General features: G+C 53.6%; 1 protein-coding gene across 4 annotated transcripts; it reads left to right on the forward strand.

Moving 5' to 3' along the window:
• Nucleotides 1-1,723: 1,723 nt before the first annotated feature.
• Nucleotides 1,724-15,446, forward strand: LDB1 (LIM domain binding 1). Of its 4 annotated transcripts, none has more exons than XM_020967228.2 (11): nucleotides 1,724-2,176; nucleotides 10,148-10,250; nucleotides 10,427-10,471; nucleotides 10,573-10,648; nucleotides 10,958-11,060; nucleotides 11,215-11,387; nucleotides 11,705-11,827; nucleotides 11,932-12,015; nucleotides 12,174-12,297; nucleotides 12,906-13,054; nucleotides 13,696-15,446. In XM_020967228.2, exons 1-11 carry the CDS (start codon nucleotides 2,152-2,154, stop codon nucleotides 13,924-13,926), a joined length of 1,236 nt encoding a protein of 411 aa, XP_020822887.1. In that variant the 5' UTR covers nucleotides 1,724-2,151; the 3' UTR covers nucleotides 13,927-15,446. The 4 variants fall into 4 exon arrangements, with proteins under 4 accessions (XP_020822887.1, XP_020822895.1, XP_020822903.1 ...); XM_020967236.2 differs by having other exon boundaries at nucleotides 12,906-13,048; XM_020967244.2 differs by lacking the exon at nucleotides 1,724-2,176 and adding an exon at nucleotides 7,492-7,560.
• The last annotated feature ends 223 nt before the right edge of the window (nucleotides 15,447-15,669 follow it).

Raw genomic sequence — 15,669 nt, forward strand, 5'->3', positions numbered from 1 at the left:
GAATCTAATCCCTTCGTTTAACAGATGAGAAAACTAAGGATCACTGAGAGCTTTAAGGTAGGATGGGGAAGAGAAGTGAGATTCTAAAGGAAAGTCCATGGTGGTGGATGGGGCCATGTAGGATGGTGGATGGGGTTAACTTTAATCCACCCCTTCTCACCTAGTCCCTGGTGAATGATAGAGCAGACTGGTCTGAGGAAAGGGGGAAAGGACTGACTTGGCCAAGAAGAGAATGTGTGGGAGGGACTAAGTTGGATGGAACATATGTCTTCCTTGCCTCCTTGCTGGCTCTGACCCCCCCCCCATCTTTGGTTCTATAGGGAAAGGTAATTAAGGAAGGTCTTATTGTGACAGTGCTGAACTCTAGTGCCTGCTCATTTGGTCCTTGTTTGTCCCAGATAAAATTGGGATGGGGCTAAGGGGATCTGCTTATCCATAAATTGTTCCACATCAGTAAGAACACCTTTCCCCTCACCAAGGTTGTGGAGAGCCACAGGGGAGGAAGTATCAGGACCTAAGCCCCTCCTTCTTAAGGGGGGGGCATTATAAAGGGTAATGATACAAATATTCCCCAGAGGGCAAGCAAAGGCCGCCCCCCAACCCGGAAGTCAAGGGAAAGATCAGGCAGCTGAAGACACCCCCCCCAGGAAGGAGGGGGAAGGGTAGGCCAACTCTCCCTTATGTACACCTCGGCCCCCTCCCCTCACTCTAATAGGTATTTCCTGTTTATGAAACTGGGGCAGCAGCTGAGCCTGGGGCCTGTGGGGTGGGGGTGGGGGGGTGCTGCCTTGAAAGCAATCCCCTGACGTGTACAGAATCCCCAAGCTATTCCCAGGAGCTACGGCACAGTATGTGCAGACCTGATGACCTGATCTATCTGGGAGAGTGGCCTTGAGAGGTTCTGAGGCAAGCAAAGGGTCTCCACACTGGGGGGTACATATTGACCTTGTGGCTACCCCCAACCAGGGAACCTGCCATCTTGTGACCTAACCTAAGATGTACTAACCGAGACTGTTAACCTGTCTAACACCATCAGTCCCTGGGGCCAGATCCTGGTTAAATCTTTAGTAACCCTCCCCCACACCCTCCAAAACACACACACGCACACACTTTTCTGTCAGGTGAGAGGTATCATCCAGACCAGGATTTCCCATCAGCTCTAGCCTATGGAATCTCCCATTCCCACCAGCCCCCCCGAAAAAAAACACAGAACTTGGGGTTTTGGGGAAGGATGGAGCGGGGTTCATTAACCCCTTCAGGCCAGGGCAGCTACGTTGTTTCGGAAACCAGGGGGCTAAGAGATTGGGCTTTCCCTTCCCTAGGAGTGGATCAGACCTTGGGATCGTTCACTCTTTCTCCGCGCCCCCCTCCCCAGCTCAACCCCCAAAGCTCTAGGTCGCTGGGGGACCCTCTCCCTTCCAGAGGTCTCAGCGCCTGTCTCCCCACACCCCTCCTTCCCCCTGTCTAGGTCCCCGTCTCTCCTTCTTTAAAAGCTGCGTCACATGCCCACTCCCTGAAGCCTCCCCCTCCCCGGCTCGGGTCACTTTGACACACACACACACACACACACACACACACACACACACACACACACACACACACACACACACACACACACACACACACACGAATACACACGGCTCCGTTCTCCCCTCCCACCCGCGCCTCAATTAGCATATTAATAAAGCCCAACCCAGCGGCGCCGGGGAGGGGGGAGACAGCGAGGGAGGGAGTGAGGGAGCCAGGGAGCCGCGAGCTAGCGAGCGAGGCGGGGAGCGGGGCGCCGGGCGCGGGGCCGCCAGCAAGCGGCGGCGGCGGCGGGGAGGGAGCGCCCCAGACACGCACCCGCACACGCGCACACACGCACAGCCTCGCGCGCACCCTCGCACACACGCGCGCACAGACAGGTCTCCTTCCTGTCTCCTGCCCAGCCTGAAGGCCCCTCGCGCCAGGGGCTGGCGGACCCCGGGGCCGGCGCGGAGGCCGGGGCTCAGGCTCGGGCTGTGGGCGGCGGCGGCCGAGGAGGAGGAGGAGGAGGAGGCGGAGGAGGCGGAGGAGGCGGCGGCGGCGGCGGCGGCTCATGCCCAGCCTGTCCCCGCGCGCGGCGGGCACCGTGACTCGGCTGGGCCCCCCGCAGCGGGCGATGTGAAGATGTCAGTGGGCTGCGCCTGCCCTGGTGAGTGGACACCTCGCCCCCACCCCCCTCCTCACCCACCGCATAAAGCCCCTGTTTCGTGTGTACTTGCAGGACTGGGGAGGAGGGGGCTATTGGGTTCTGGATATGTATGTGTTGGGGGAGGGGGCTTGGCCTATCTGTCCTGGGAAGGGACTCCCCCCCCCCGAAAATGCGCAGCAGCCCAGAGGCGCCTGGGGTGGGAGGGGTGGGGGTGCGACGAGGGGAGGGGGTGGAATTCCCAGAATTCCAGGATGTTGGCCAATCAGAAGTGGCTTTGGACTTTTGACCCCCCCCACCCAGGTCATCAGAGAGTTGTGATTGGCCAGCGCAGGTTGCCCCCCCCATCGCCACTCCAGGCCTCTCTGATGTACTATCCCCTCTGCCTGACCCTGCTCTTCCCTCCCTTGGGTACCTGGGGTGGGGGCCGCTGCATTGAAGGGGGGTACTGTCCGGGGCCCCTCCCCTCTGGGCCTCGTTGCCTGGCACAACTGCCCCCAAGAGGGGCATTGGGAGTGTGCCCCCACTGGGGGTAGCAGTAATTGGGCCCCTGGGCCCTGTTCCTCTGCCTGTGGTTCAGAGTGGAGGGTCTTGGGGTCGTAGGACTGAGGGAGAGAGAACCCGGGAAGTAGTCTCTGACCCCCTCTCCCACCAAATGAGGCTCTGGGGAGACGGACCAAGGGGTGGGTGAGAGGATATAGAGTTGACTCAGAACCCATGTCATTCACCATATTCCTGAGTGTCTTTTCCACCTGCCAGGAGTGGTCTGTATATACGATTTTGGATGTAGGCACACCAAGGAAATGGTCACCAAAGTTGCTTTTACATAGGCCCAGAAGAGGGGGTAGGGGTGAAGGGAAGACCAAAGGGCTTGGGGAGGGGTGGCAAAGAAGGATCCCTAGGAAAGTGCCTCTTGCCACCCCAAGATATCTGACCTCTGTGGCTGGCTTATGCCCTCAGGGTCCCACACCTGAGATGTAAGAACCACCTAGCATAACCTGTGACCCTTTTCCTTAATTCTCAGGGTTGAGAGAGAACAACAGCTGGCCTAGGAGGTGTTACCTGGAGGGATGATGGTGGTCTTGAGGGGGTCTTAGGGAGGCCAGGGGGCTCTCTCGGCTATTCCAAGGGCAGAGGGTGCTGTATCCTACATCAGTCTATTCTCATCCCCCTAGGGAATCCATGAGTCATATGACCCTTAGACTGAGCAGTTATTCAAACATTTTAGGCTCCTGATGTCTCTAGAGGTGAGACCAGGCAAAGGGCAAGACCAGCCCTGATTGAGTTTGTTGGGGGGTCAGTGTTTGACCACACATACTTAGGGACAGTGAATGCTGAGAACTTATTCCTCTGGGTGAAAAAGGGATACCTTTCCCCAACAGGATTTGGAGGATTGTGTAGTAGAAGGGAAAAGATATTATCTCCTCATATTGTGAAGAATTGTTTCTTTCCTATACTGGGGAATCCACCTCTGCCCCCACTTTCCCCTACCCTCTCTTTCCCTCTATCCAATTCTGACTTCTTTTCAAGGGGCCCCACTGGTATCTTTATTCCTCTTTCATCAGGGAAAACCCAGACCCAAAGTAGAGGAGGAAGCCCAAGGATGAACCCATGAGTCCTATTGCTCTAGTCCTCCTCTCTTCCCCTACCCTTCTCCCTTTCTACTTAGCCTAGGGAATGATTGAGATGGTAGGATAGATGACTGAGAGCCATCATCACAGTTTTGCCACCAGGAGGGGATAGAATCCTATAGGGTATACTAGTCCAGAGGCCTTAGGGCCTAATGTATACTCTACCATATTTGTCACATGTGGCCAGGAGAGGTTATCAGAGGGCACATTTGTATTTTCTTTGAATTTGAACATGTGGTAGAGAAAGCCAGAGAGAAGGGTCAGGCTCTTCCCATTGGTGTCTTGAAGTGTCTCAGAGGACATCGTTACAAGTTAGATAGGGAGGGCTTAAATTGACAGGTGGGCAGAAAGGTAGAATGGCCTGGAGGCAGGAGAATAATAAGAGGGACTGGAGTGTTGAATTTTATGAGTCTTTAGACTTAGGGGATCCAGGGGACAAGGGACTAATCTGTTTAGGGTATGAGCCGAAAGGCTGCTGGAAAGAAACCCAAAGAGCTGGTCCGAAAAACACATGTACAGAGAAATGCACAAACACATCATAGGGAAGTGGACACAAGGAAGCTCATGCACAGAAACACAAAGGAACATTTGCGCTTTGCAGTCTTAGGCCCTCGGCACCCAAGTTCCCAGGCTGGGCAGACCAGGTTTGGTTGCCTTCCGAATCGTCCTCCTCCTTTGTGTGCATACGTAGGTCTGTGTCTCCGACTCCTCCTCCCTCCCCCAGCACAGCAGAGACAGCACATGCCCCACACATGTGACTGAGAGGAGCCTGGGAGACTCACATAGTGAGCACACACACAGAGCACACACCAAGGCATAGACACAGACACATAACCACACAGACTCAGGCAAAAACAGAAACATATACATATGCATGCAGGAGGAAATAAACGTGGGCAAGAGACCTCCTTCCTCCCTGCAGCTCTGCCCCCTGCAGGGTCCTAGAGGTGGTGGTGGTGGGGGAGCATATCCCCTAGTCAGTCCTAGGGGGTGGTGATATCTGCCCTATAAGGGTTAAGATGGAGAGTAAGGGAGGAGGAGGCTGAGGCCAAGGCTGGGCGCCAGGGAGAGGGGATGGCAGAGTGCCAGGCCAGCGGGAGGCTGGGCGAAGACAAAGGAGAGAGGGGGCTGGGGTCAGGGCAGCCTAGGGGCCCGGGTAGGGGGGTGGGAGCTGCGGGCACAGATCCTGCCTAGTAGCTGGGGGATGGGAGAAGGCTGTTCTTCCTGCTGCCCTCTACTTTGGCACATGGGGTCCTTTGATCCCTCTTTCCTTTCCCTTGTCTCTAATTTTAGTTTCATCTCTGTCCTTGTCTCTTTGCATCTCTTGGTTCAGTTCATTAGATTGGGGTGGGAAGACTATAAGCTGAGTGGGGGGCTGAGTTTTTTGATAATGTGCCAAAGTGCCTCTCCTTTCCCTTTCCTGGTTATTTCAGAGCTTCTGAATGGGCCCCATGGGAGTGGGTGGTGTTGGTGGTAGCAGCTGAGGGGGCTGGGCTTGAGCACCAAGGTCCTAGAGGGATGAGGGTAGGTGGGAAGGAGTGGGCTGTGGGACAAGCTGCCCCCTGTGTGGTAGAATCACAGTCATATAAGGTAGATACAAGGATTGGGGGAGAAGAGGTCTCTTTGTACCCTGAAGTAAGAGTAAAAGGACCTGATTTCTATTCCCATCTTTACCACTCTGTGTGTGTGTGTGTGTGTGTGTGTGTGTGTGTGTGAGAGAGAGAGAGAGAGAGAGAGAGAGAGAGAGAGAGAGAGAGAGAGAGAGAGACCTTAGGCAAGTCACTTCTGTGGTCTTTGTTTCATCCACTTGTAAGATGGAGATGGTAGTACCTGCTCGAGGGTATTGTGAAAGCCCCATTAAGATAATAGATCTGAAGACCTGCTTTGATTCTTCAATTAAAAAGCATCGATGGTCCTGTCAAGCTTGTTGTATCCTGGTGCTGAAGTGTGTAATGTGTACATAGGGTTAGGGCATGTATATTGTAGTACTGGTTGTAGGCATCACTGGGTCAGTAGGTGTAGCTAGGGAGAGCCTTCTCTGCCTTGTGAAGTCTGTGGGACATTGCCAGGGTAGTGGAGGTTAGGTGGGAGATAAGTTGGATTGAGTACTTGCCTAGAGTTATTCACTTGGTCTGGGTTGGAAGAGAATTGAGGACATTGGGTTCTAGATATTGTCTCTAAAATCCCAAGTGATTACAGAATCACAAATTTAAAAGAGAAAAGCATCTTTGAGATCTATTTGAAGCCTTATTTTTAAAAAATGCAGGCTTAATGCCCCCCTGTGTGGGTTTAGGCATCTGATTAGATTGTTTGCAGTGAGATAGGGGTTCTATATCCTGGTCTGCCTTGGAACATGCACTCTCCTCTTTCCTGCTCTTCCTCACCCTCTAACCAGTGACCTGCCCCTCTGGCATCCTAGTACCACCACAGGCTCCAGGTTGTGAGGGGTCATGCTTGGGCAGGTCCCTTTGCAGCATTAACCAGAGGAGGAACCTGTGAGAACTGGAAAGGGTTAGTCCAGGGTCTTCTCTTTTGGGGTGAGGAGTAGGAGTTAGGGAAGAGTGACTAGGAGTCTAGAAAGACGAAATGAGGGGCCTGAGATTGGGTCCTGGAAGCTAGGAGTCCTGAGGGGAAAGTGTTTTCAGGTCTCAGTCAGAACTTGTGTGGGGCCCAAAGCCAATAAAAATAACCCCTTTGGGGCCTCCATCCCTCACTCTGAGTATGGGGGGAGGAAGCTGAGCCCCCTCCTCAATCCTAGGATGTGGCTTCTGTCTTCTCCCAAGGGGGGATAGGGGAAGGAGATACTGGGGGCCTGTTGGTCAGCTTCACCCTTGCTGGGCAGTGAGGTTTCTTGCCACCCCCTGCCCCTTCTCTTCCCTCTTCGTCCTCGAGTCATTTTCATCTCTTCTGTCTTGCCATGTCTTTTTTTTTCCCTTCTGTTTCTCTTCTAGTCTCTGTCTCTCTTTTGTTTTTCTCAGCCCAAGCAGTCCCTCCCTCCCTCCTTCTTCCTCTTTCATGGGAGAGGAGAGGAGGCTGAGGGAGCTGGGGGAGGGTGGAGCCAGTAGGGTCCAGCTCCACCCTCCTCCGGCCCTGGGGCCTCTTTCTGAGAGACACTGGGAGGGAGGGAGGGAAGGAAGGAGAGAGCTAGCAGGCGGGCGGGAGGTGTGTGTGTGTCTATGTGTGACTGTGTGTCTGTGTGAGTGTTGGAGCTGAGCTGTGACTCTCCCCCAAGCCCCCGACAGAGGGGCCCTGCAGGCCTGGTCAGCAGGGAGGGGAAGTCGGTCCGGCCGCGGCGGGCTGCTTGGAGGCAGAGGCAGAGATCGGCATCGGCAGCAGGGAGGAGAGAGCGGGAGGAGGAGGAGGAGGAGGAGGAGGAGGAGAGAGGAGTGCAGAGCGGAGCGAAGCGGTGGCCATTGTTGAGGGAAATCTTGCAAACAAAGAGAGCTCCTTGCTCCCTGCGGCCTCTCAGTAGCCCCCTGCCCCTGGGGCCAGCTCCTCAGCCCCCTGGCCCAGGGCCCCTTAGCCAGAGGAACTTTCTCCCTTGGGCTGGGGCCCACTTAGACTGGTGCTTGGGGGGTGTGGGAGCTTTTGTGTGGCTGGGCTGGCCTGGCCCGGCCCTGCCGTCCCTCGGCTGTGGCCGAGAGTAGAGCAGGGCTGGCCAGGGAGATGAGCAGCTGAGTACCCCCCCCCACCCTGCTGGCCCCCTCCCTGCTGAGAGCAGCACCCACCACCACACTGTCCCCTCACTTCTCCCAGGTAAGTCCCGGCAGGCCTAATTGTGGGGGGATATGGAAGGGATGGGTATCTGGTCCTGCTGGGACATAAGATCTTCCTCTTAGGGCTAGGCCTGATGACCCCTGGCCCTGGGGGAGGAGGGGGGAGAGAAAGGGCTGTCAGGCTAGTTCCTATGGAATTGGCTTTAGCTAGAGTTGTGCCCCTACCCAAAGAATCTTCATCCTGGAAAAGTTTTCCAGCTCTATATTTTGCTTTCCTAGCACTTACTCCAGGCTGGAAAAGGTGAAAGGGAATTTAGGCCTGAGATCAGCACCTTATACTTCCCAGACTTTAGGTTTGGCCAAACCCACTCCCCCGTTTCTCCCCTTCCCCCAGGTCTTCAAAGCTTGGTTCACCCTTTTCTCCCCTTCCTTTCGTATTCTGGCTAGTGAGGGGGTCGGAGTAACAGGGACAGATGGTCTGTGTGATTTACCCCCACCAGGGATTCCCCCCCGCCTTTGGTCTGGGATGCTGGGAGTTGCTGTGGGCCTGCTAGGTCAGTGAGTCTGAGGTTGTGTCCATTATCCAGAGATGGTGACAGAAGTCCGTTCTGAAGGTTCCCTTTAATTCATTTCCCACCATTTTGCATTTGGGGGCATCTCATCTTGCCCTGCCTCCTCTTGCTGACCCCAGATACTAAGTAAGTGGTTACTCTTTCCAATTCACAAGTAGGAAAACTGATATCTTGAGTATTCTTCCAGATAGGTTGAGAAACCTAGGAGTTCTTTCTTCGTTGAAGGGCCCCCATGGAACTAGGAGGGTAGTTGGGGTGTGAAGAGATTTTCCTGGACATTCAGGGAGGGCCTGGAGGTCTTGACTACTTGGTTTATATCCCGATCCTGGCTCTGGCCTTTCATGTTCTATGACTTGGACCTGGATCAAGGCCTTAGCATACCTGTTTTTGAAGTAGTCTTCATGGGGGCTGGAGGGAGGAGTCATAAAATGGTGGTATCTAGATGACTGGCACTGTGTCCCCTTCTGGAGCAACCCACCTGGGCCAGACTAGTATATGGAAACTTGTGCATACTTTGTATATGTTGTATTAGGAGCATGTTATAGGGGGAGGGAAATGGTGCCTATGCTTCCCATACCTTGCTCTTGCTCAGGGCTGCCCTGTTCCACCTGGTGTTAGGCATGTTGGGGCGAGCTGAGTGCAGAGGCAGGGTGGGCAGGGTGTATGAACATATGTACACAGGCATATGCAGCACCTGACCTGCACTGGCCTAGGGGGTGGGGGTGGGGAGTGGCACGGAATGTGGAGATCCCTTAAGGCCCTGGGCTGGGACAGGGGCTAATAGAATCCTCTCCTTTCTCAGTGCCTTTCCCCACTGGCACACAGAAGGTTTTGTTTCAGGAACAGTGGGGAAGGACTTGGGGGTTATCTTGGGGCACCCTTTCTCCTCTTTAAAGGCAAATAAAGCCTTCCCACACACAGACATGCTTAGATGAAGGGGAGAGTAGAATTTAGTGAGTTGATATAAACTCAAAACTCCTGATCCCTCAGCCTTAGCTCTGGTACTGTTTTGTCTCTCCTGGAGAATGGGCCTTGAGGAGGGGCAGGGGGATGAACATTGCATCTCCTTATCCACAGCTGTGAAAGTGAGCCCAAGCATAGCAAATCCTATCTTAGAAGTAACCAGACTGTTAGCCCAAGAGCCCATGTTCCTCTTCCTATCCCCTGGACAAAATGTATAATCTCTGAGATCCCTGCTCCTCTCCCAGCCCTCCATCCCACTCAAGGAAGATGCTGTCCAGCATTATGCATGTCTTTGGGGAAACACCTCCCATACACATACATACCTTCACCTAGACCTATTCTACTCATTGCTAAGATTTCAGGGTACCCCTTCCCATGACTCAAGCCTGAGTATTCCTATATGTGAAATGGGAGGGCCTTCAGTGGAGATAAGTCTTAGAAGAGAAGGGGTTAAGTCTGAGTGCCTGGTTTGGGGGCACACCTGCCCTGGGTGTAGGGGAGGGATTGGGACTGATAAGAGAGAGAGAGGCTGTTGGAAGAAGGGGGAGCACAACTGCTTATCTAGTGGGTGGAGACTGAAGAATTTCCCCCTTGCTGCCCAGGGAAGGAACTTGTCCAGGCCCCCTCTCCAAGTTTCCTTCTTTTGGTAGTGGTGGGGTAAGACTAGAAACAACTTAGACTTGTCTTTTGTTATGAAGGGAGGTGGGGTGGGGGATGAGAATAAGAATCTCTCCCTTTCCCCCACCCTTTTAGTCATAGAAATTAAAAAAAAAAAACAACATGAAGACCAGGCCCAAATTGCTCTTTCTTCTACCACAGCTCCTTTGTAATCTGAGTCTCTTGGTGGGGAGGGGGCATGGCCTTCATGTCCAAGCTGGTGTATGGGCATGAATGTGCTGAGCAGTAGTATGTTCCAGGAGCTCCTCTCCCCAAGTGGGGAGGCCAGGGTTGCTGGGGTTACTTCTCTCAACCCAGGTTTCTCTCACTTGCAGAGCAGGGGTTACAGAAAAGGTTTAGCAAAGAGGGACTGGGAGCCAGATAGATCTGAACTTCTCACTGTTCAGACCCCTGAGTGTAATCCCTTCTCCCCAGGTTGTTCCTCAAAGTCATTCAAGCTGTACTCGCCGAAGGAGCCCCCGAACGGCAACGCCTTCCCCCCCTTCCACCCGGGCACCATGCTGGATCGGGATGTGGGGTAAGTGTCCTAGCCCCATGCTACCCTCAGACCTCAACTCTGCTGTCTCCCCAAGTCCCATTATCTTTCTTTAGGCTGGTCCCCCAGCCTCCTCTGCTGAGGGTTTGCTGGGGTAGTGGAGGCTATGATGTCTTCATTTCTCACCTCTGCTTTCTCATGGCCCCTTTTTTCCACAGCCCAACTCCCATGTACCCGCCTACGTACCTGGAGCCTGGGATTGGGTAAGATTTGGTGATGGGAATGGCCTGACTTGGGGCAAGGGATGGGGAGACCTCATGAGGAGGGGAACTGGGGGGACAATTCTGATATTCCCACCCTCCAGGAGGCACACACCGTATGGCAACCAGACAGATTACAGGATATTTGAGTTAAATAAGCGGCTGCAGAACTGGACAGAGGTATGTCTGAAGGTAGAGGGTGGCCTGGGTTGTATGTATGGGAAAGATTGAGGATGGGGAGCTGGCAGGTGACCTACAATCAGACAGCTCTATCTAGCAGAGGCCTGAGGGGAGCAGTTAGGTATATGGGATTTAAGGGGAGGGTGGAATTGTTTAGGGATGGGAACCACTTCTGTGAGAAGGTTCTATTAACCTACTGTCTTCCAAGAGTCTCCTCCCTAGTTCTTGGGGGTGGGCAAGGATTTACTCACCCAGAGTGAATCTGGAAGCTTCTTTGAGATCCCAGTGACCTTTTCTTATTCTCTACAGGAGTGTGACAATCTCTGGTGGGATGCTTTCACAACTGAGTTCTTTGAGGATGATGCCATGTTAACCATCACCTTCTGTTTGGAGGATGGACCAAAGAGATACAGTGAGTATCAGAACCTTGGGATAGGGGTTGGGTTTCCAGGTAATGGTGGGGGAAGGTGTTGCATCTTTACCTCAGAGGTTTACTCCATCTGGGTGTGGGGGAAGTCTAGTGGTGGGGTCCTTTTGTACTGAGGAGGTCTATTCTACCTCTGCAGCTATTGGCCGGACCCTGATCCCACGCTACTTCCGCAGCATCTTTGAGGGTGGTGCCACAGAGCTGTACTATGTGCTAAAGCATCCTAAGGAAGCCTTCCACAGCAACTTTGTGTCCCTTGACTGTGACCAGGGCAGCATGATCACTCAGCACGGCAAGCCCATGTTCACCCAGGTCTGGGGACTGTGTGTGTGTGTGTGTGTGTGTGTGTGTGTGAGAGAGAGAGAGAGAGAGAGAGAGAGAGAGAGAGAGAGAAAAGACAAAGAGTGAATGTGAATTCATAAGGCAGTAGTCTGGCACTGTAACTCAAAAGGCAGGTGGTGTATGTTTGTAATCTTGTGCCCCTTCTACTATCACTCTCATCCCCACGCAGAAAGGTGACCCAGAAAGAGTCTAAAAGAGGATAAATTATGTGGAAGGGGGCAGATATGTCCTTGTGTGTATGGAGAAAAGGGGGTTGGGAGGCAGTTTTGTGACAGATATGTCCTCAGGTATGTGTGGAGGGCCGGCTGTACCTGGAGTTCATGTTTGATGACATGATGAGGATAAAGACGTGGCACTTCAGCATCCGGCAGCATCGTGAATTTATTCCTCGAAGTATTCTGGCCATGCACGTGAGTCCTGGGAGTTCTGGGAGGCTACAGCTGCTAGAGTGGTGGAACTCTGTGCTGTGGTTTGGGATGCTTGACTCTTTCCTCCCACATGTACCTTCTTCCAGGCCCAGGACCCCCAGATGCTGGACCAGTTATCCAAGAACATCACTCGGTGTGGATTGTCGAATTCCACCCTCAACTACCTCCGAGTGAGTTAGCACCCATCACCCTCTCCTGGCACTCGAGGTTCTATACCCTGACTGGTGCTGTGCATAATCCTCTCCCCACCCCCATTTTTCTGCCTCTTTAGCTGGTTAAGAATTGGCCTCTCTAGTTCTGACTTTCCCTCCTACTCATATTCCCCCAGCTCTGTGTGATCCTTGAGCCCATGCAGGAGCTCATGTCCCGCCACAAGACTTACAGCCTCAGCCCTCGTGACTGCCTCAAGACCTGCCTCTTCCAGAAGTGGCAGCGCATGGTTGCACCCCCTGGTGAGTTCCTCCATCCCACTGTGTGTTACTCTTGATCCTATGCTACAAATGTGTGATTTCATGGTGCTCCCTAACCCCCTGGTAACAGGTGGCAACCCTTTCTTGCTTTGGACAGTTTCCTGTATTGCTGTGGCCAAAAAAATTCATTTCCTAGTGCTCTACCTTTTGATAATCTTTTCCAGACTTAGCTTAAATCCAAGTCTTTCCAGCTTAGTAAGACTGCAGGAGCCAGTTTTCCTTTGGCATAGCCTTCAGGAGCCCAGGATCATCTATCTCTTCAATGAGGTATCAGAGTAGAACCTTGGGTTCTTCTCGATGCTGACTCCCATTCAAGTAGATGACTCTGAACACTAACCTTGCCACCCCAGGGAACAGGGGCCTTTCTCAGCCAGAGATAGACAGGGCTCTTTAGGTCCAAGCAGCAAACAGTTGGGCCTTGATTTGAGGGTTTTTACTCCGTCTCAGCACAGAACCTCAGAGTTCAAAGGGGTTTCCGGGGGTTGGCTTATTCAGTCCTCTGAAGTATGAATCCCTGAAATATGCCCAAGCTTCCTCTGGCTGCTTCAGCCTGGTCTCACCTACTTGCCATTCTCTTGCTGGTTTTGTAGCGGAACCAGCACGGCAACAGCCAAGCAAGAGGCGGAAACGGAAGATGTCGGGTGGCAGCACAATGAGCTCAGGGGGCGGCAACGCCAACAACAGTAACAGCAAGAAAAAGAGCCCCGCCAGCACCTTCGCGCTCTCCAGCCAGGTACCTGTAAGCATCTCGGCTTCTCTTCTCTTCTCTTCTCTCTGGCCCCCTCAGGAAGCTCTGCCCTCCCCTCCTGGGGTACAGTGACTCCAGTTATGGACACGGGGACACACAAGGCATATGGAAATGTGGGCATACTGGGACACACATACATGCAAGGACATCTAGTCACACACATGGAAGCAGATGCACACTGGCCACTCCTCCTAGGTCTGTGGCCTCTTCCCTTTCCCTATAACATATAGACTTATGGTTTGGAGGGCCCCCACAATTGGGATTCTCAGAGTCCTGGGTATAGATGTCAGGGATTTGGAGAGCCTGAGCATATGCTAGAGCACCATCTGGGATATTGAGGAAGGTCAGAAGTGTTGGGGTTAAGACAAAGGGATTAGAGGATTGGATAGATGGAATAGTTGTTTTGGGGATGGAGATAAGGACATGGGGGGAGGACATCAGGGTTCTTGCAAATGTGGGAAATCTGGGGGGATTTGGGATTAGTTGGGGTCCCTATAGATTTGGGGGGTGGACCTTTTGGGTCTGAGGGAAAGTTGGGGTCCTTGGGGGGTTAGGATCCCTGTGGGTGAGGGCCTGCTGGGGCCAGGCATGCCGCTGCCCCGATTATGTTTGGGGACCTCCGCCGCTCTCAGGATGTGATGGTGGTGGGGGAGCCCACCCTGATGGGCGGGGAGTTCGGGGACGAGGACGAGCGACTCATCACCCGTCTGGAGAACACACAGTTTGATGCGGCCAACGGCATCGACGACGAGGACAGCTTCAACAACTCCCCAGCGCTGGGTGCCAACAGTCCCTGGAACAGCAAACCCCCCTCAAGCCAGGAGAGCAAGTCGGAGAACCCCACATCTCAGGCCTCCCAGTAAGGGCTTCACCTGCCCACTCTGGGAGCAGAGGGAGGACCAGCATCCCAGAGACTGAGCCTACAGCTGTCCATCTACCTGCAGGAGGGACTGGAAAGTCAGGGGAATGGGGAATGGTCGGGCCTCCAAGAAATGTCTTGACATTCCCCTAGACCTGTGGTGCCCCTGATGCTTGGTTTCTGCTCCCCTAACCTCCACCCCTGCAGAGCCCAGGGGCATTGTCCCCATGCCCACTGCCCTTAGGGACTCAATTGGGGGCCGGGATGAACTACCCACCCCCAGCTCTGGGGGGAGGGGGGACTGGCCACAAGGCCTTTCTCCACCCTCTTCTTCCCCTGCCCCTTCCTTCGTCTCAAACTCCAGCCTCCTTCCCCTCCAGCCAAGGGGCTAAGTTCTGCTCCCTCCTACCACCTTCTATCCTCAACTTTTTAAAAAACAATAATATTATTAAAAATGTAAGTTTAAAAAAAAAGTTCTCCCAATCTCTCCCCCTTCTTCCCTCCTCACCGTGTTAGGTTCAGCACCCCTGTCCCTCTACTCCATCCCCAGACAGGCAGGAGTCTGAGCTGGGTCATTTTATACCTTTTGAGCTTCAGACCAAGGAGACACTGACCATCTATCTCTTCCCTCCCCCTAGAGATGGCTGGAAAGGGAAGGGGTGGTCCTTTCTGGCCATTTTCCAACCTCCTCAATTGTAAACCATGTACTGTGTCCTGCCCACTCCCCAGGCCTTCATCTTCCCTTCCCTGTACCTAGTGCTTGTGAATGGCCCTGGAAGTCCCTCTTCTCCCCACTTCCCCCACCTCCCCCACTTCTATACACCCTGTGTCCTCTACCTTGAGTCCTAGAGCAGTGGTGGTGGGGAGGACCCTGGGGGCTATGGTGCCTGCAGGGACTCATCCTAGGGGATGGGGATGAGGGGCATGTGTTTGTCACTGTGTTTTGCATTTTGTCTCTGTTGGGAGGGGAGGGGAGGTATGGGATTGAGGGAAGATCCACCCCTACTCACCCTAACCTAACCAATCCCACCTCCTCCTTCCTGGAGAGGAGCAGGAAAGGATGCCTATGATTAACTGGGGTGGAGCCACTAGGTGGCATCCTGAGTCAGCTTTGGGGAAATAGTGCCCACTATCTCCTTGAGTTTTGGGGGTAGGACTGAGCCCAATTTGGCACTCAGGTCTCCACCCCCCAGTACTCTGTGCTGCCCTCACATGCACATATACACAACACACACTCTTCACAGGAGGGAAGACGAAGAGACTGGGGTTCTCAACCCTCTTTCCCAGATGGGCAAGTGGAGACCTCTGGGTCCCTTCTGCCTTCATACACCTCCTTCCATCTCCAGTGACTCCTTCTACCCATCCGCCACAGCCAGCTCAGAGCAAAATATAGTCAGAGCTGGAGGGAGCAGGGGTGGGAGAGAGGGACCCCCATTCCTAGCTCCCCAGCTGTAATGCCTTTTTTTGTTTTGGCCATTTGAGTCCTGTATGGTACCGATCAATAAAAAAGACTTTTCGGTTTGACTCTGTCCTGACTGGTAACTGACACTGCCAACAGCACCACTCCCTATTCAATCCCTTCCTAAATTTTCCCTGATCACCCAAGAACCCACCACAAAAGCCCCACTGATTCTCCAAATGTGTAGCTATGTTCCACCCATTCTGACTCTGTCCCACAACTGTATGCCCCCAGTTCTCCTCAACTCTTCATCCCTCCTCCAAAGACACCCATTTTCCACCTTAGACC

The sequence above is a fragment of the Phascolarctos cinereus genome, unplaced genomic scaffold (genome assembly GCF_003287225.1).
Source record: "Phascolarctos cinereus isolate Bilbo 61053 unplaced genomic scaffold, phaCin_HiC Scaffold_3;HRSCAF=262, whole genome shotgun sequence".
Classification (NCBI taxonomy): Eukaryota; Metazoa; Chordata; class Mammalia; order Diprotodontia; family Phascolarctidae; genus Phascolarctos; species Phascolarctos cinereus.